The sequence below is a fragment of the Tiliqua scincoides genome, chromosome 5, assembly GCF_035046505.1.
Source record: "Tiliqua scincoides isolate rTilSci1 chromosome 5, rTilSci1.hap2, whole genome shotgun sequence".
Lineage (NCBI taxonomy): Eukaryota > Metazoa > Chordata > Lepidosauria > Squamata > Scincidae > Tiliqua > Tiliqua scincoides.
In genome coordinates, this window is record NC_089825.1 from 118,596,198 (window position 1) to 118,615,727 (window position 19,530).

A 19,530-nucleotide genomic window follows, 5' to 3' on the forward strand; every position below is an offset into this window, starting at 1 on the left:
TGATGAAGAGGGGACTTTATTAGGACCCTAAAGTTGACCTCAGTATTCTATCCAAAAGCAATATACAGGGGGACCTCCAGATACCTGGATCTAATGTGCTTCGGTTTTTCATCCTACTGCTGCAGACAATATTGCCCCGTTCCATTCCCCAGCTCAGACCTGGCGATGGGAGCTCTGGCCACATTTTCCCTCCCTGGCAGCCATCAAGTCCAGTTTACTTCTGATTTGATCCAGGCTGCTAAGCACTCGCTCCAGTTTCACCATTACTTGGGAATCAGAGTGCGAGGGGCAGCTGTCAGGTGACTGTGGTGGTGTTGTGGTGGGCTTCGGAGCAATTATTCCTAGAGGACACAAAGCAGAGTTTCCCATCAGTGCAGTTCTTAGAAATCTCCTCCCCTCCCCAAGTGCCTAATGTGCAAAATCAGAAAGTGGCAGGGCTGAGCCCTTTCTGGAAGCTCTGCACCATAATCCTCCCATCAGCATTAGACTGATGCTGGTGTGAGGCAGCTCTCTCTCTCTCTCTCTCTCTCTCTCTCTCTCTCTCTCTCTCTCTGGCTGTGCACAAGTTATGGAACTTCTTCCCAAGAGAGACCTGCCTTGCCTCCTCCCTGGTGGTGTTTTGCTGCCAGATGAAGACTTTCCAGTTTAGACTGGCTAACATACCTGCTATGTGTTTGTATTTTTCACCCCAATACTGGTGTTTTAGGTCCCAATCCTATCCTACTTTCCAGCGCCGGTGCAATGCAGCCCTGAGGCAAGGGAGCAAATGTTGAAGCGGCCTCACCCTCCCACCACAGGATGCAGCCCACAACCCAATGGCATGGCTACACCAGGGCTGGAAAGTTGGATAGGATTGGGCCCTTATACTGCCATTCTAATTTGTTATTATTTTGCACTATTGTGAGGGGACTATCTCTTTGCTGCTATTTATTGTCCTCATTTTTTAAGCTTTCTTTTATGATGCCTTGGTTTTTAGTCTTTCTTCATGTCGTGAGTGGCCTTCAGTGTTTTAATACAATATAGAAAGACAGAATATAAATACTGTATGTAAAAATAGTCCCAGTTGTAGCTGTGGCTACTGATGTAGAATTGCCCTTTTTTCTGTAGAGGCTTCTGTATGACAGCCACTTGTTTTCGATTTGGTTTACAGCACCAACTAGCTCAATCCTTCTGGAGGTGGGGGGGTGTTGCACATGTTGATGAGTATTACAGTATTTTTCATTCAAGTGCTTATAAAAGTGAAGATGGCAGCCACCATCTCAAAAGAGGCATTCCCCATTCTTTCATATAAAGGAGAAGATGCCTCTTCTAAGGCAGTTCCTTCTATGATGCCCTCTTGCATCTCCTGTCATTAGTGATGATTTGGTTGGCAGGAACAAAAGAGTCTTTTCTGTTACAGCAACCATTGTGTGGAACTGCCTGCCTCAATAAATTTGCTTGGCCCTCTCCCTATTGTCTTTTTGCTACCTGGTTAAAATATTACTTTTTAGCCAAATGGTTAAACTTAAGTTCTTTTAGAGCCCAATCCTATACATGTCTACTGAAAAGTCAATGGGGCTTACTCCCAGGAAAGTGTGGACAGAATTGTAGCCTTAGTTGAGCAGGTGTCATGGTGTGTCCTCTTGTTTGGGTGTTATGGAAATCTATTACTGCTATGTTCGTTGCTTGTTGTTTGGGTTTTTTTTATTGTGGTTTTATCATTGAAATTTTGTGAATGACTTTGGACAACCCACTTCTGAAAGGGGAAGAGTGGGATGAAAATGTTTTGAATAAGTAAAAGAACATCAGTGTAAAAGAAACCATGCTTCTTGCTTCTTACTGTTTGACAAGTCTGCACCTAAAGCTGATTCTGATTGGCTAGTACACAGTCCCCAGTTATATCAATTACTGCTCTTTGCCCTGGCCCAGTCTCCAAATTCTCCTACCGTGGCTGGCACAAATCTTCTCTGCCAGCTGCGTCTCGATGCCCCGGAGGTCTGTAAAATGTCGCACTTTGATGATATGGTCTGTGGCAGGCTGGGAAGCAATGGCATGGAGCTCTCGCTGGGCAGTTCTGGTTAAGAATGCCAAACCAACCTATTCAGGAGATACAAAATAATTAAAGGATGCAGTACTGTCACTGTACCCAGGGGAGCTAAGTGGATGGGATAAAACTAAGGAGCAAGAGGCTTAAGGGTGCGTTGGATGTACATAATTTGAAAGGTGAGCTTGTGAAGGTGTACTCACTGCATTTTGTTCAGTATGATCTCCTTTTAAGGACTGGGTTCGGAAGACGCCTGTGATGTCATGGAGCTGGTGCTAAGCTGACCACTGATGCTGGCTGTACACTGTACTAAGAGGCTAGCTTCACGATTTCATGAAGAAACTTTCCCCTCTCTCACCAGTGCAATTTTTCAACTTTAACAAAAGAGATGGCATTGGTGGATTAAATAAAAAAGAGAAGAAGGAATGCTAACCAGTGCGGTTCACCAGAGCTCAGTCAGTCCTCCTTAGCATAACTAAGGGCACAATCCTAACCAACTTTCCAGCATTGATGCAGCTGTGTCCAGGGCATGCGCTGTATCCTGCAGTGCGGGAGAAGTCAGGATACCTCCACAAGGTAAGGGAATGTTTGTTCCCTAACCTTGGGGGTGCATTGTAGAAGCATCTGCTCTGGAAAGTTGGATAGGATTGGGCCCTAAGAGTGTAAAACATAGACCAGGGGTGTCAACATGAAACTATTTTGTTGACACGCGGCATGCCCCTTGATTCTTTAAGCCCTGCCCATCATCCATCCATCCAAACATAGTAGAAGTTGGCAACCTTCAGTCTCGAAAGACTATGGTATCGCGCTCTGAATGGTGGTTCTGGCACAGCGTCTAGTGTGGCAGAAAAGGCCGATTCGGGAGTGACAATCCCTTCCACACTGGTAGCAAGTGCAGTCTGTCCCTGGTCTGTCTCCCTGGCTATGGGCCTTCCTTCTTTGCCTCAGTCTGTTGGTCAAGTGTCTCTTCAAGCTGGGAAAGGCCATGCTGCACAGCCTGCCTCCAAGCGGGCCACTCAGAGGCCAGGGTTTCCCACTTGTTGAGGTCCACTCCTAAGGCCTTCAGATCCCTCTTGCAGATGTATTGCAGCTGTGGTCTACCTGTAGGGCGCTTTCCTTGAACAAGTTCTCCATAGAGGAGATCCTTTGGGATCCAAACATACATACTGATTATCATTACTGCCAAGTGAAGCAGTAAATTGGTTGCCTAAACAGACTTTAAGAATTCTTTCAAGCATTTTGATATTCCTCTATTAAAAATGTGCAAAATACAAATTTAATACAGTAATAATAAATGACCTGATGCTCAAAATTTCCATGGACACAAAAGATAATTTTTTTGAAGATTATCGCCAATTTGGACACGTGCTTTCAAAAATGCCACCCTGACATAGACTCTTATCCAAATTGTGTACCCTCCAAGCTTTCACCAATGAAAAGAAGGGACATTCTTGTAACAAGTCTTTGTTCTTCTAAAATCACGACCTGAGTTCTGTACTCCATCCCTATTACACATTGCTGAAGATTCTGCTCTGTTACCTGGTCATTAACTCCGCAGTAGTCTGTCAGTCCTTCTATGATTTAAAAGCCAAGGTGGGGTTTGTTCTTTTGGTTATTTATATCCACCACCAACACTATGAGACAGGAGATTCATGATGGCACAGAGAGCTAGCCAATCAGTGCAGTGCGTAGGTTCTTGGCCTGTGGGACACAGTGGAGCAGAGGCAGGCAGGCAGATAGTGAAAACATGGCTGGCCTTAGCTGCCAAAGCAAGGATTCCTACACAATCCCTTAGTCTCCTCTACCTCGTCTGCGTCTGATTGACCTTTCTCTGCTGGGGAAGATGGAAGACACAGCATTGGACAAGCTTCTAGGTGCAACTGTCTAGCAAAGCTTCATGCAGTGTGTATGCCTGGTGCTCTTTTGGAGGCTCTCCCTTGCCCCGTCACCACCACAAGAAACTGGGGTTAGGTTAAGAGAGTGCAATTTTTTGTCTAGAATATGCTGCCGCCTCCAACTTCCACCCCCAAGTGGATGCTTTCAGCTTATGTCCACTTGGGTCCAGTGGGACTGTGAATCCTCAGGGAGTGGATTGGCCCAGACTTATGGGAAGGGAAAAAAGGACAACGTGTATTTAGGAACAGAGAGAAAGGTAATCCGCACCCCAACAGCAAAGCGTGTTACTCCAGCTCGGTCGGCTTCTTCAACAACCTCTGCATACTCCAAGGGGTCCCCAGTTTTCTCCCCCTTCGTCACTATTACAAGGAACTTCTTGGCTGTGTTGCGGGCCCCTTTATTGGCAGCAAACAATTCCCTTTTAAAAGGGGGAGAGAGGGGAGGGACAAAGAGGTAGAGCAGTCATCTTTTCCCTACTGGTGCACCAGGCAGGCATTCAAGAGGTGAAGCTTTTTCTATCAGCATTGTATCTCCATGGCAGGAGAAGCACCTGTTGAAATTCTGCCCTGTCAGAAAAAAACAAGGCAATTCTGGATGGGGAGCAGGGAGGAAGAGAGAGAAGCAGAGATACCTACACAGCTTTCCTGATCCCGCTGGCCGTGTGTGTGGTACCTCCCAGCTGCCTAACTGAAGTGAGCAGGCGGCTGGGATCCCGGTTTCCCTGAAAGGTTCTGAAGTTAAAGTGTTCTTCGAAGGTATGGGAAAACTGTAGGAGAGAGAACTGGGGAGGGTGGAAAGAGATTAGTGGGGAAGGCTGAACATAGGACTGGTCCATCCATGAGATCAACTGTGACACATGCCTCAGGGAGCAGATTGGCAAGAGGTGGGGCTTCTCTTCTGCCATTTTTTTCTCAACCTGTTCTTCCTTTCCCAGGAGGAGCTATAGAGGCAGCTGCTCATTGCTGGGTGGCATTTGGAGCTCCATCTCAGGAGGCCGCAGGTCTTGGACCAGCCCTGATGGAAACCTTCTCCAATAGTTTCTTTTCATAGTTCCATCGGAATTGGTATTTTAATTGGGGGGGGGATTATTTTGCAGAAAAGATACTGTTTCCCCACCTCTGCAGCTGCCCTGCTCCAAGGGCCAGGATGCATTTTTTAAGTATGAATTTTTTAGGTATGGCTACTCGGTTGTGTTATTTCCATTTGGGTATAGTCAGTATTTTCCAGTTCACATTTGGTTACTGCTGTTGTTAAATAAGGCCAATATTTTGATGTCTCCAGTAGAAAGCCCAATCCATACTTATTGTCATAAAAACATAATACTGTACTAATAATGAGAAATTGAGCATTTGACTATGCGCTGCTCTATAACAGTAACTGCCTCATGGCCCAGAAGACCAGCTTCAGAGGGCCGTCCCTCCTCCTCGCAAGGCCTCGTTCTTTTAGTAATTTGTCTTCGATATTGGAGTACACAGTAAATAAAATAAGAAAAAACAGCAGTAGTGCCCCCAGCCAAATTGTCAGTCTGAGATGGGCTGCTCCACCCTGCCTGCATACCCTGAGTGTAAGACTGTTTTCCAGAAAGTTCCATCCCATCTCAAGATATCTGAGACCAACCTTGAGGGGTCAGATCCCATCCCCTGTTCCTTTCCCTTTATTACAGATAGCCCTACTGACCAGCGTGTTCTCGGGAAAACTTCTCATAGCGAGCACAAGAAATGTCTTCAGTTGTGAGAATTCTGCTGGGCGTATGCTGCTTGAGCCATCCATCAAGAAGACAATGTCCCTGGCATCATTGGCACACCCTGTTTGGGAAGGAAGCAAACCAGAGCAGTTTGTTCAAGGACAAAAATGTTCCTCTTCACATCCACAAAACTCCACAGCTCACCAGGATTTAATCTGAGATAGTTCAATGAAGGGTTGCCAACTTCTTTTTGGGCAGAGGTCTTGTGCCTTTAACAGCACTATGACAAGTAGAAATTCCGCAGGTACAGCTTTTTCCCTGGCCTGCTAGTCCTGGGGGAAAACCCATCTGCTAAATTTCTGCTAGTCTCACAAATGTTAAAGTTAGAGAGAACCCTTGCCTGAAAAAAAAGCAAAACTAGCAGCTTTCATTCAGCCTCTAAACCTTTCGGTACGATAGCTCAGCTCTGGAATATGAAATAATAATACACAGGAATGCTCCTGAGCATATGCAAACTGCTTTTCACACACACACACACACCCCGCCTCATTGGTCCTCTCATGACTGTTTTCTATGGAGGAAGAAACTTGTAGAATTCCATTCATGAAATGGGATGGTGTCTAGTTTGGCCCCATTTTACACAATCTCTATGCAGTCTACAGTGTTGCCTAGTTCATTCTGGTTCTGCTCATCTATACAGACCTCAACTCATCAGTGACTTGTGAAGTTTCACTTCCTCCATTGCAACCATAAGAACTTGAAACTTTCTTCAGAAAAAAAAAACGCAGACTTTCCAGGAAAGCTGAATTATAGGCAGCCCTGCACCTTTTGGCTTTTCCTCACTTCCACAAAATTGCAGTGTACATATTGCACCAACACATCAACATACAGTCCAATCCTCAGCATGTTTACCAAGTCCTACTCAGTTCAGAAAAGCTTACTCCCAGGTAACTGTGCAGCCTGTAGTCTTGTAGTTATAATGAAACCTTTCCACCTGAAATAAAGAACCTTTCCACCTTTCCGCCTAAAGAAAACACAGGTCATGGTTCAGGATGTGGACTCACCTCCCTGCATTACAATCTCTGCGCATGAACTGGAGGTTGTCCATGACTTTGTGTACCTAGGCTCAACGATCTCCGACACTCTTTCTCTCGATACTGAGCTAAACAAACGCATCGGTAAAGCAGCTACCACATTTTCCAGACTCACAAAGAGAGTCTGGTCCAGCAAGAAGCTGACGGAACATACCAAGATCCAGGTCTACAGAGCTTGCGTCCTGAGTACACTTCTGTACTGCAGCGAGTCATGGACTCTCCACTCACAACAGGAGAGGAAACTGAACGCTTTCCACATGGGCTGCCTCCAGCGCATTCTCGGCATCACCTGGCAGGACAAAGTTCCAAACAACACAGTCCTGGAACGTGCTGGAATTCCTAGCATGTATGCACTGCTGAAACAGAGACGCCTGCGTTGGCTCGGTCATGTCGTGAGAATGGATGATGGCCGGATCCCAAAGGATCTCCTCTATGGAGAACTCGTGCAAGGAAAGCGCCCTACAGGTAGACCACAGCTGCGATACAAGGACATCTGCAAGAGGGATCTGAAGGCCTTAGGGATGGACCTCAACAAGTGGGAAACCCTGGCCTCTGAGCGGTCCACTTGGAGGCAGGCTGTGCAGCATGGCCTTTCCCAGTTTGAAGAGACACTTTGCCAGCAGTCTGAGGCAAAGAGGCAAAGAAGGAAGGTCCATAGCCAGGGAGACAGACCAGGGACAGACTGCACTTGCTCCCAGTGTGGAAGGGATTTCACTCCCGGATTGGCCTTTTTAGCCACACTAGACGCTGTGCCAGAACCACCTTTCAGAGCGCGATACCATAGTCTTTCGAGACTGAAGGTTGCCAATACTGCCACCTGAAATCCTCTCACCCAGCAATCATTCCTCCTTTCTGCACATATTTTCCCCAACCCTAACTTACTCTCTTTTTCCTGGGTTCCCCTGGGATTCTCTGGATCAGACAAGGCATCTGAGAGATCAAAAATGTCTTTCTCGGATTCTGTGAGGGAGGAAAATAGGGTGAGCAGATGCCAAGACACTGTTGTGCAAGGAGAATATAAATGAATTACCCCCAGAGGAAGGGGTGCAAACATGAAATGCTGCTGTGTGTGTTTGCATACATGAAAATACATTCTTTGTGGGGCAGGATTTTGCATTTGTAAGACAGAGAGAGAATGAGATGGAACATTTCACATCAATCACCCTGTTCCTATTCCCCATCTATATGATTCATACATGCTGACTTTTTTGACTACATTATCCATATTATGACTTCAGTTGTAGTCTATGGCTTGATCTACTTCCTTAAGTGATCTGCTCTGCATGTGTTTTGAGATTCCTGCCAGACCCATCTGTCATGAATATGTAAAGTTTAGGCCTAGGTTAGCATGTGAAGCCTGAACCAAACTAAGTAACAGAGAAGTGGCTAGCAGTTCCAAGCTGCAAGAATGTGAGTAAACAAACAAAAAGATTGTTGTCTCTCCTTTGCTGGCCAGAAAGGACAGACAACAAGAATTACAACCCATTGGAATGTTTAACACCTCAGTAGACTGAGGGGTGCCTGATCAAGTGGAATGGAATGCAGCTATGGATCTCCAGTTGGGAGGGGTAAGAACTAGGAGGGCTAGCAACCAGACCCACCCTGAGAAGGTTCTGTCCTCAAAAGTTTCTTATTGGACAGTCTAAATAAGTATGAAGTCACCTCAGTACTATTAGCATAAGAAGTATAATAATGAGTGCCCCAAGGGGTGTGCCCGGTTCTTCTTGGGCAGAGTTTTTGGGTGCAACATCCTGCATGCTGTGAGCTCCATTGTCCACCATGGGCATCTGGCCTCACAGGTAGCCTGGAGCTAAGAGATCTACAAGAGCAACTGACCCAGGTGAGAGGTAGGTATTAATAGAGATAACCAGCTAGCTTTATTATTTTATTGCTGATACATTTCCTAGATGTTTATGCCTCTAGCATTGGCTGCCTTATGTAACCTTATGTGCTTAATAAACTAAAATCTCTTTTACCAAGTTGTTTCATTGTCTGTTGGGGACAAAGCTTCAGAATCCTGCCTAGCCCTTCAGCAAGCTACCAAGTGCTCATTGAGGTCTAGTAACTTGAGGACTGTAGCTTTAATTGGAGAAAGAGCTCAGTGCCTGCAAGGGATACAGTTAAGCCTAGAGGGTCTCAGTGTCCCTGGACTGAGGCACTGGCACATACAGGGTGGTGGCAGTACTACTGGACAGGGGGGCCTCGAGGGCTTTAGGGTTCGAGAACCAAGAACTCTGAGCACCCCAAACCCCCCTAAGTTTGCGACACCATCCCAATCCAGCAGCTTAGCCTGGAGGCCCAGCAGGAACAGGTGGTGGGAGCCACCATTCTTGACATGGCTGTGAACTGTCAGCTCTTGGCCCGAGAGTGGAGCCATTGAACAGCCTGATGAGAGGTGGTGAGCTAATGTGGGGTGCCCACAGGAGTCCCCCTTGCCAGCCCACTACCTGAGGTGACCAACCTGCCTCATGCACAGGCCAAACCTGACCTCTGCCACCTTCACTTGAATTGCATACAGATGTACGCTGGCTCCAGTTATTGTGCAATAGCTTGTCCACTGTGGATTTAGAGCCAAGGTAGTGTTTGTTCTTTTACTTAAAGATATAGTGGAGAAACATAATTGTCTGGTTATATGTTGATATGGTCCAAAGTTCATCTTTGCATCTGTAGTGTGTGAAAGGGCAGGCTATGCACCACATGGTCCCTCTTAAGGTTCATACTAAGCAGAGCCAAGTTGCAGGCCTTCCTCCAGCTCATAAATGTAAGCTGAATACAGCTTGAGGAGGGAGCTACGCACTGAAGAATGCACCTGGAAATTCACAATAACAAAATTTGAAGAAGCAAATCAATATATAATGGAGAAGGCAGGGACAAGGATGCGCCAGAATATACAGGCTGTACCTGGTAACTAGGGGTGGTTGGAGCATCTGGGTTACCTACCTGCTGGTCCAAGGAAGAGGAGGGTGACCAGGAAGACTCCCAACAATCCCATGGCTGGTCTAAACTGCTGCCTGTTGGCTCTTAGTTCTGTCACTGCTTGAGAGCTACTGTTGGAGCAACAGGGCAAAGGCTGATTCTGGGTGGTTGAAGGCCAGAAGGACACTGACCAGGGGAAGGCGCCTGATAAGAGTTAAAGCTTCAACCTCCCTTTTGAACCAGTAGCTGGTCTTTGGTGTGCAAATATTTGCACCAAAATGCATGGGGACCGGGGGAAAGGGGTTGTTACTTCTTCCCCTCCCCAATCTGCTTGGTGTCCAAAATGAAGAAAGCGAGTGAACAGATGTGTTAAAATACAGTGCAACTAGTTTGCTCCTTTTGTTCAACTTGGAGGGTGAGCAGATCTCGCAGGGGTCTGCCATGAGCCTCTGTCATGCCCTATTCATCAAGGACACAGGTGGAATGTGTCAAAATCAACATGGTTTATGGAAGCAGAACCAGGGGCATGAACTGCAAACAATAAACTCAGGGAAGAAACCAAAAACACAAGTTGTTGTCACACGAGCCATCTAATCTGGAATGGGCATCATTTGTTCACCCTGTTTATTGAGAATCCAGGTGTTGTTGCTGTCAATTTGCTGCATTCCAGTATTTTCTGTGTTGACTTCCTGTCAATTTTTTTTTCTGATTTATGGTGAATTTCCCACTTCTGAACATAATTGCAGCACCAACCAGTACTCTGTGGGTATGCTCCTGTTTGGAGGTAAAGTTTCCTCTCTAGGGGAATGACCTTCAGGGGTGGGACTTCTTGCAAATCAGGAGTGAAGCCGGCCGCCCCTGCCCTGGGAACTCCTTCCATAAGTCAATGGAGCCTGTTTCTGCTCCATTAGCAGAATATGGCTATCCTAGATGAGTGGAAAGTGCTATATGTTGTCCAAGCCTCAGGGGACATACGCTAAAACCACAGGGGACATGTCCTCAGAGGACATCCACTAAAATTCAATGTTGGGAGAGTTAGGACAGATAAAAGAAAATATTTCTTTACCCAGTGAGTAATTTGTCTGTGGAACTCCTTGCCACAGGAAGTCATGATGGCATCTTGCCTAAATTCCTTTAAAGATGGGATTAGACAAATTTATGGAGGAAAAGTCCATCATGGATTACAAGTCATGATAAGTATGTGCAACCCACTGATTTTAGAAGTGGGTTACCTCAGAATGCCAGGTGCAGGGGAGGGCACCAGGGCACAGGTTGGGTCTGTGGTCTTGTGTGCTCCCTGATGAAGTTGGTGGGCTACTGTGAGATACAGGCAGCTAGACCAGATGGGCCCTTGCCCTGATCCAGTGGAACTCTTCTTATGTTCTGCCCCAGACCTGCAGGTTAGGACTTCCACAGCCATCTTGTCCCATAGGACGGACAGACAGACAGACAGACAGACAGACGGATATATCTTCCAGTGTAGAGTTGCCAGGTCAGATGCATCCAAAACTGGAAAGATGGGGGTGGGTGGGTGTCTTCTAACCCTTGAAAAATGGGGATGGGGGAGGAAACTGATAATAGGAAAGAGCCCAGCAGTGATGTCTGAAAAGACTGAGAGATAAGGTGTGGATGCTGATGTAACCTGAAGTACATATGACCCTACCCAAATGTTAAGATCTGCATTGGAGGCCCTTCTGCAGCTGCTTCTGCCATCTGAGGTGAGGCAGCTAGGGGGCTCAAGGAAGAGAGTGTGATGCTTATGGAATACCCTTCCCAGACACCCTAGGGCACACTATAGCTTCTGAGAGTGGCACAAGCAGAGGCTTAAAGCTCTTCTTCCCCATGCCACTGTCTCAGTCTGAGTTACCATTTACAAGGCTGGCCCAGGCTGGTTACCATTTACAAAACCAAAAACCAGCAAATAAATTCCAATCACGTACTTAAAATAACATCTACCTACAGTTTGACTTTTATTTGCCATGGTAGTCAATGGTTATAGCACAGCATCTGATCTTTTATTGCTTTACTGTTTTTATCAGTTTACTGTATTGTTTTACTACCTTATACATTGCTCTTTTATTATTTTACTAATTGCTGTTCCTGCTTTTGATGGGGGTTTGGACCCCATTTTGTTTTTTGTGTTGCTATGAGGCTTTTATCATGTCTGGTATGATGTTACTTTTTAATATGGATTTCCATATCCATCTTTGGAGGGACAGTATTGAAAAGTGTTACTAAAATAGCTCCGGTTCATTTGTGCTAGAGCCCCACCAGAAGATTGCTCTCATTTATTTACTACACTACTCTTTATCTTTAGAACCATGGGAGAGATCATTTTACTGTCTTACTCAGATACATTTGTGGCACAGTGTAGCCAGATTTATAGTGGCTCTTCAGAAGTTGAAGAAAATCTTTTTCAAGATAAATTTGCAAAATTGTAAAGAGGTAATCTGATATATAAGAACATAAGAACAGCCCTCCTGGATCAGGCCATAGGCCCATCTAGTCCAGCTTCCTGTATCTCACAGTGGCCCACCAAATGCCCCAGGAAGCACACAAGACAACAAGAGACCTGCATACTGGTGCCCTCCCTTTCATCCGGCATTCTGGCATAGCCCATTTCTAAAATCAACTCACTGATGATCATTTTCAAGGCCAGCCCAAGACTTTGCAGTGCCTGAATCTGGGCACCCAAAGCCACCCCCTAGCACAGTGATTTTCAGCCTTTTTCATCTCATGTCACACTGAGAAGGCACTTTTTCAGGGCACACCATCAGTTTTTTGGACAACTGACAAGGCACAATGCACCGCTAGCATTGTGGGCTAGCAGGGACTCACGTCCCCCAATGGCCCTGCTAATGTATGATACTCCCCCAAACTTGCCGTACAGCAAGTCAAGTTTGCACGCTGCTGGAGCATCTTTTACAGCTGGCACTGACTGCTTTATGGTAGTCAGCACCAGTGGAATGTGAGTCTGCAGGTATACAGAGGAAATAAATGAGATCAGGCAGGAAACTGATGAGATCAGATACAAGGCATAAACGATCAGTAAGGCATACATTGGCATACATTGGACAAGGCTGGTTTTTTTCTCAGAATTTGTCAAGAGTCAGGCTTCAGGCAGTTTATTTATTACAACATTTATATACTGCCTTTCTTGTAGACTTATTGACTTGAATCCTGCATAGCCTTTTCAGGCAAGACAGTAGCTCAAGTTCCAGACCACACCTTCTGCCCCAGTTGAGTCCTGGGTGGAGCTGGTTTACAATCTAAGAGGGCTGAAGCAGATAATGTTGTCCAAACAGGAAAGGATCAAGTTCCAAGCTAGCGATCCGGTCTCACAAAGGATAGAAGTAGGTGCATAGTCAAAACCTAGCAAGGGTGACGTCTTGAGACTAGGGTTTTAAAGGGCCTGATGTATCAACTGCCTGGTCCTTGGGGTCAACTGACTGAGTCCTTGGGCAGACTGCAGATTAGGAGGTGCCCTCAAAGCTCAGGTCTCAGCCTGCCAGGCTTGCCACAGAAACAGCGCTGGTGGTAGTAGTGCAAAGGCAATGCACCTAAGCCCCTGTTTGACAGACACACACCCAGTGCCTCACACCACCAACAGCACCTTTAATGAGTATCATAAGTATGTGTGGGTGGGGTAGCTACTGAACATGCTTTGGGGACCTGTAGCTTTGGTGGGCTTATTTCCAAACCTGGCTTTAAACAGGCATGAAACAGGTGGCTTTGAATGCACAGCAGCTTGTGACTCATCACAATGAGGTTTCTTACCCGGCAATTAAAAACCCGGCCTGTGTTTCTTTCCTCTCCTTCCATTTAATACCCAGCCACTCTTTCTCTCCCATGAAGGAAGTGCTGTCGTTCCTTCGGTGCCCTGTGCAGGCTTTTGCTGCTTGTTTAGGGTTCTTAGCTCTCACGTAACTTATTCCTGGAGATAATATAATGCAGTGGTTTTCAAACTTTTTAGAGGCCCTGGGGCTGCTGCCTGATTTTATAAATGCCAGGGTGTGTGGGTATAATAGCGATTGGGCAGCTGTGCTCAACTCCAAGTAGTAGCTTGTTTAACCCTTGATACACGTAGCCTAGTCTACCCTGTCAGTTTAGCAAACCACCAAAAATTGGGTCACAACCCACTAGGGGGTCCTGGACCCACAGTTTGAGAAACACTGATATAATGTAATGTTGGGAATTCTTGGAGGCCCTCTTCAAATCTTAAGGCAGTGGTGTACCTGGTGGGGGGTCCAGGGGGCCGCAGGTCTAGGATGGCAGATGCCTAGGGGCAGCATTTGCCACCCCTGCACCTGCTGCCTCCCCCTGGAGGCATTCTGACACCATTCTCCTATAAAGGTCAGAAGAGCACCCAAATCGACCACTGATCTTGGTCTGGCAGCATTTTTCTGGCAAAGCTCTAGTAGAGCAATGATAGACCTGGTAGGAAGAAATTAATCAGATGAAACTCCCCACCAGCGCATCTCTGTGCCAGCAAAAGCTTCACCTGCTGAATTTCTGCCAGCCTTACAGCAGCTTAAACACAAAAGATTTCACTAAAAATAAACATAGCAACTAGTTACAACATGCTCAACACATTCTCTGCAGATCGGACAAGATGTAAGATGTAATGTCTTGGTTGGGACTTGTAATCATGAGAGTAACTCTGCCCCCTCACACCCATACTACACAAACAACTAGTTAAGGGGTGAGTTTTTGGTAGGCGTGGAGCAAGAATGCCCCCGCCTCACACATTCTGCTTGTGGTGGCGCCTGTTAAATCTGGCCTGTCAGCAAAGGAAAATAAGTCATAATTACAGGGTCTGAGGACCAGCCTATATAACGGAAGAGTTCCTCCTCCTTCCCCCAAATAACCATGTCCAGCTGGTGGAACTTCCTTGGCACCATGAGACTCTCTGTATTTCTGACACCTTTTATTGCTCTCCTCCAGGATGTTCTGCCTCCAACAGTGGCCCAAGAAAGGACCCTGCGCTTCGTCACACTGGTACATGGAATGATGGGCTGATGTCAGGAGAACCCAGGATGCCTGGGACAGAATGGTCGGGGGCTTCACAGGAACTAGGATTCCTTGGGTTTTTTCAGAGGGGTTTGGAGTCTAGTGGGTCATAGAAAGAGGGACTCTCTTTCACAGAAAGAGGATTCATGGATATTTGGGGCAATGCATTGACCTTCAGCTGGTAAGTAGCATACTGGGCAGAGAGACGGACTACTATACTGTATATTGTAAGCATTCTTTAGAGGGACCCCAGGGTGTTTCTGAGTACTCTACACACACACACACACACACACACACAATTTATCCCCACACAATCCCCATTTAATTTTGATGCAATTTTGATTTGGCCTAAGAGGTTGGCCAATTGGAAGGCTTCAGTGTGGGTGATAGTATTAATAATTGCTCTGTCCTATCCCTCATTGGTTTGAATGAGAGCATCTTACACGGAAACTTCCAGAGTACAGGCTTGGATTTTCTCATGTGCCCTACTACAGCAGCACAGTTTTAAAGAGATGGTTTGAAATACAAGCTTTATGTATAGTATAAAATGTTTGCAATGGCTCTTCAATGATGCATGTTTCAGATTTAACCCATTTTTGCCAGGTCCACAGGTGTACACATTTGGTCCCTGTCGCATATACGCAATGTTGAGCAGAAATAGATTTTAATTGTTCCTGTTTAAGCTAACTTGTTCTAAGCCATTTCTGCCCAATGTTGCCTGTACACAACAGGGATGAAATGTGTACACCTGTGGGCTGGGCAGAAGTGGATTAAAGGAATCATTTTTTTCACAATGCAAGTTGAGATATAGGCAGTTATACACACCCAGAGCGGATAGATGATGCTTTATTTATCACGCTGGAGTAATGTCACAATTTCAATGTATATGCATGCATTTTTTAGAGTTGCAACTATTAATCAATTAACCAGATTAATCAGTTACACTTATCACCTGGAAATCTTTTAATCACCTGAAAAGGCATTTCCCATTAATCAAGCACTTCATTTTTTTAAAAGATAATTATTTTACTTCCAAATCCTATCCAGTACAGGAGCAGCAGTGCTAAACTGCTACTGCTGGATCCGAGCAGGCTGGAGGTCTCCTCAGAGTAAGGGGACACAGTCCCCTTACCCCAAGTAATGCCCCAGCCTGCTCAATGGGCTTCTCAAGTCTGCGCCAGCTATTTCTCTGGTGCAGAATCAAGAAGTACCATATCGGGCTTCCAAGCCCGACACGGGATATAAGATTTGGCAGAGGAGACCTTTGCCAGTCCCACCTCTCCCGGGCCTTTCCCTCCCCTGTTCCGCCCTCTCTATGCCCAGGAATGTCTCCCGCCACCCTCCCCATGCACCCATGCCACTTGGTGCTTACTTGCTCTCTGCCGTAGCCACGACTCCAACTGCAGCATTAACTGCAGCTGCCCACTAGCACACTCTTTGGGTGGTGCAGACATGCCTTATGGCACATTTGCGATACCCAGTGGTGGTGCTGGGGCTGCAGTGCTGGCACTCAGGCAGCACTGGATTGGGCTGCCCATGTATGTACTTAGAAAAAATGCATATGGCAGGCACCATCTTAGAAGAGGTCTTCTGCCTTGACTCTTACCTGGAAGGAAATGCCTCTTCCAGCTGCTGCAACACATATTAATAAAAACAAACAAAAAAACTATGCTCTTTTCCGCTACACGATCATTTTACTTAAAATATGCAGATTTTACTGATTGTTTGATTAATCCATTAAAATGAATTAACTAAGATTTCTCTCCTTTTAGTATTGTTTTGTAGTAACCATGACAAAGGGCTATACACTTAACAGGTGCTGGGAAACCCTTAAAAAGAAGTTCGTGTTCTATGGTATCCATGGTTGTTTTCTTCTTTTTCTCCTCTTCCCCATGAACTGGGGGAGGGATTGCCCCAGTCACAACCCTGATCTAAATTGCCCTCTTCCCAGCTGTTTTTATAGACAAAGATTATTTTGGGATTTCCAATTGTGGGGCTCCTGTAAAAAGTGCAGTTTGCCCCCCAGAGTGGTAGGGAAAAGGGAGAAGAGAAGATCACTTTGAATCAGCAATTTTCAACCATTGCACCACAGCGCATTGGTGTGCCGTGAATAGACTGCAGTTGGGTGGGGGTGTCATTTATTAGTAGGATCATTGAGGGATGAGAGGTCCCCCCTCCCACTGGCAGTACATAAGAACAGCCCCACTGGATCAGGCCATAGGCCCATCTAGTCCAGCTTCCTGTATCTCACACTGGCTCACCAAATGCCCCAGGGAGCACACCAGATAACCTCATTCTGGTGCCCTCCCTTGCATCTGACATCGCCCATTTCTAAAATCAGGAGGTTGCGCATACACATCATGGCTTGTACCCCGTAATGGATTTTTCCTCCAGAAACTTGTCCAATCCCCTTTTAAAGGCATCTAGGGTAGACGCCAGCACCACATCCTGTGGCAAGGAGTTCCACAGACCAACCACACGCTGAGTAAAGAAATATTTTCTTTTGTCTGTTCCAATACTCAATTTTAGTGGATGTCCCCTGGTTCTGGTGTTATGTGAGAGTGTAAAGAGCATCTCCCTATCCACTCTGTCCATCCCCTGCATAATTTTGTATGTCTCAATCATGTCCCCCCTCAGGCGCCTCTTTTCTAGGCTGAAGAGGCCCAAACGCCGTAGCCTTTCCTCATTAGGAAGGTGCCCCAGCCCCAATCATCTTAGTCGCCCTCTTTTGCACCTTTTCCATTTCCACTGTGTCTTTTTTGAGATGCGGCGACCAGAACTGGACACAATACTCCAGGTGTTGCCTTACCATAGATGGTGTGTGTATGGTGTGCCTTGTCAATAGATGATGTACCTTGACAATTTTAGTGCCTTGTCAGTGTGCTGTAAGGTGAAAAAGACTGAGAATGGCCGCTCTAAATAGATAGCAATGGACATGTGAAACTTAAATTATAGTGGTGTGAACCTGCAGGCCAGAGTTAAAGAAGGGTTTGGTTTTTTTTTAGTCTAGATAACTAAAAACTGCTTACTTTGTGGTTTGACGTTGAGAGAAAATGCCTCTCAGCCAGTTTCCTCACTAGATGTTAGTGGACTGTCTGTCTGCTCGGCATATGTTCTATAACTCTTTTTTTTCCTTTTGCAGGTGTATCGCCATGGTGACCGATCCCCACTGGGCACCTACCCCACAGATCCCCACAAAGCAGCGGCTTGGCCACAAGGCTTCCAGCAGCTCACTGAGGTAGGGCTGATAGGAGGGGTGGGTAACTTAGTAGCTGAGAATCTGTGCTTCATCTCATGGGTTATGGATGGTTGCTTTTCCTGTGGGCTGGAGCAATGGGGCAGATCTCCTATTCTGGGGCAGTTGCAGGTGAGGTATCTGTGGATTTAATCTTTAATTAAATTTCTGGCCACCTCCTTTGTCCGCTCTTACACTGCAGGTAGGAATCTTGCAGCAAAAGGCCCTGGGACGTTTCCTCCGGGAAAAATATGATGGATTTTTGAGTGCCTCCTACAAACCACAGGAGGTAAATAGAGCTCCTTTAGCTGTGATCTTTTCCCCTGTAACTCTGTGTGATGCCACTTCTCTTACTTCCATCAAATGTCTCCTCTCAAAATCCACCTTTCCTGCAATGCCTTCGGCACAATCCTTTAGTCTCTGTCCCGCACTGTAACTTCAACAACCTTTATTGGCATCACACATAATAAATAGACAATCAGGAATATAAAACCACAAATAAAGGTACACAAAAACAGAACCATAAGAGAATTGCTCGCTCAAATACACCAGTCAGGGCTGCCTTAAACTGTTAGAAATAAAAACTTTTGCAAGAAACTCGGCTACAAGAATCGTAGTTTCTTGTGAAAAGTCATATAAAAGAAACGCTGCGAGAAGATTGGGGGCCCCAGAATAACTGGAAAGAACAGGGCCCAGAATAGAGCAGCGAAGCTTGCCAAACACAGGACAAATGCAAAGAAGAGTGACAGAATCAGGCTCTGTACCACAACGATTACAACGCCTCTGGTCAAAAGGTACCAGAGTATATCGGCAGTTCAGCACTGCAGAGGGGAAAATATTTAGCCGGGCTAACATAAAAGCCCTCCTCTCAAGGGGATTTGTAAGGAAATGAAAATAAGAATAGCCATTGGCAAAAGGGGAAAATTCCATAGTAAATGGGGGAACATACCCGGTTCAAGTTAGAGGATAGTCATAGATGTTCAGACTCCCAAAGTCTTTCGTAAATGAAGGATAGCGCCTGATTAAAATTACAATTAAAAAGAGAGTCTAAAGGTATGACTATAGAGGCTAATTTAGATATACAATACTCAGACCAGGATGATCGCTGTCCCGCACTGTAACCAAGCTTAAGTAGGCATAACTGAAATAACTGCATATTCTGTCTATTTACGCCTGCCTCCATTTCTCTCCTTTTCTTCTGTTGGCTTCCCTGTATTGAATTACAGATTGTGAGTCCCTTGTGCATCTTGTAAACTGCCTTGCAGGAGAAATACTGATATTAATAACAACCACCTATCAGTCCACTGAATCAAACCCCATCTGTATTGATGCATCCCTCTACCTCCCTTGTTCAGTCTCTGAAAGTGTGTGTAAAAAAAAAAAAAGCTAAACATTAGTGAGTAAAAATAAAGGATCACGACCAACCTTTTCAGCTGCAGGGCTACTCCTAGATTTCTCACCTTTGTTGCTGCTACTTCCAAATGGCAAAGGCCAGTGGCCTTTTTTATGCCATGACCCCAATCAATCAATAAAGAGACTGGGGACCCAGCATCAATCCTGCCCCCCTCCTAAGACTCTGTCTACTCAAACCCCATCCTCCTTGCTGCCCACTCCCTACCCCCTGTATCGCCATCTCAGCACTTTTCACTGTAACCAAAGATTCTTATTAGAG

At 45.9% G+C, this 19,530-nt stretch overlaps 2 protein-coding genes across 5 annotated transcripts in view; one reads left to right on the forward strand and one right to left on the reverse strand.

Moving 5' to 3' along the window:
* The window catches only part of LOC136654228 (integrin alpha-M-like), a 27,207-nt gene continuing 7,677 nt past the window's right edge, over positions 1–19,530 (reverse strand). For 3 of the 4 annotated variants that reach the window (XM_066631166.1, XM_066631169.1, XM_066631168.1), the window contains exons 2-7: positions 7,580–7,657; positions 5,597–5,724; positions 4,555–4,700; positions 4,187–4,337; positions 1,926–2,076; positions 1–341 (exon numbers count right to left, since the gene is read on the reverse strand). In XM_066631166.1, the coding sequence (XP_066487263.1) occupies positions 154–341; positions 1,926–2,076; positions 4,187–4,337; positions 4,555–4,700; positions 5,597–5,689 (729 nt within the window). In that variant the 5' untranslated portion in view covers positions 5,690–5,724; positions 7,580–7,657 and the 3' untranslated portion in view covers positions 1–153. The remainder of the gene's footprint in view (positions 342–1,925; positions 2,077–4,186; positions 4,338–4,554; positions 4,701–5,596; positions 5,725–7,579; positions 7,658–19,530) is intronic. The other variant, XM_066631165.1, reaches the window with a different exon arrangement.
* LOC136654227 (testicular acid phosphatase homolog) overlaps positions 14,513–19,530 on the forward strand; it is a 15,060-nt gene continuing 10,042 nt past the window's right edge. The window contains exons 1-3 of the mRNA XM_066631164.1: positions 14,513–14,611; positions 17,766–17,861; positions 18,061–18,147. Of these exons, the coding sequence (XP_066487261.1) occupies positions 14,513–14,611; positions 17,766–17,861; positions 18,061–18,147 (282 nt within the window). The remainder of the gene's footprint in view (positions 14,612–17,765; positions 17,862–18,060; positions 18,148–19,530) is intronic.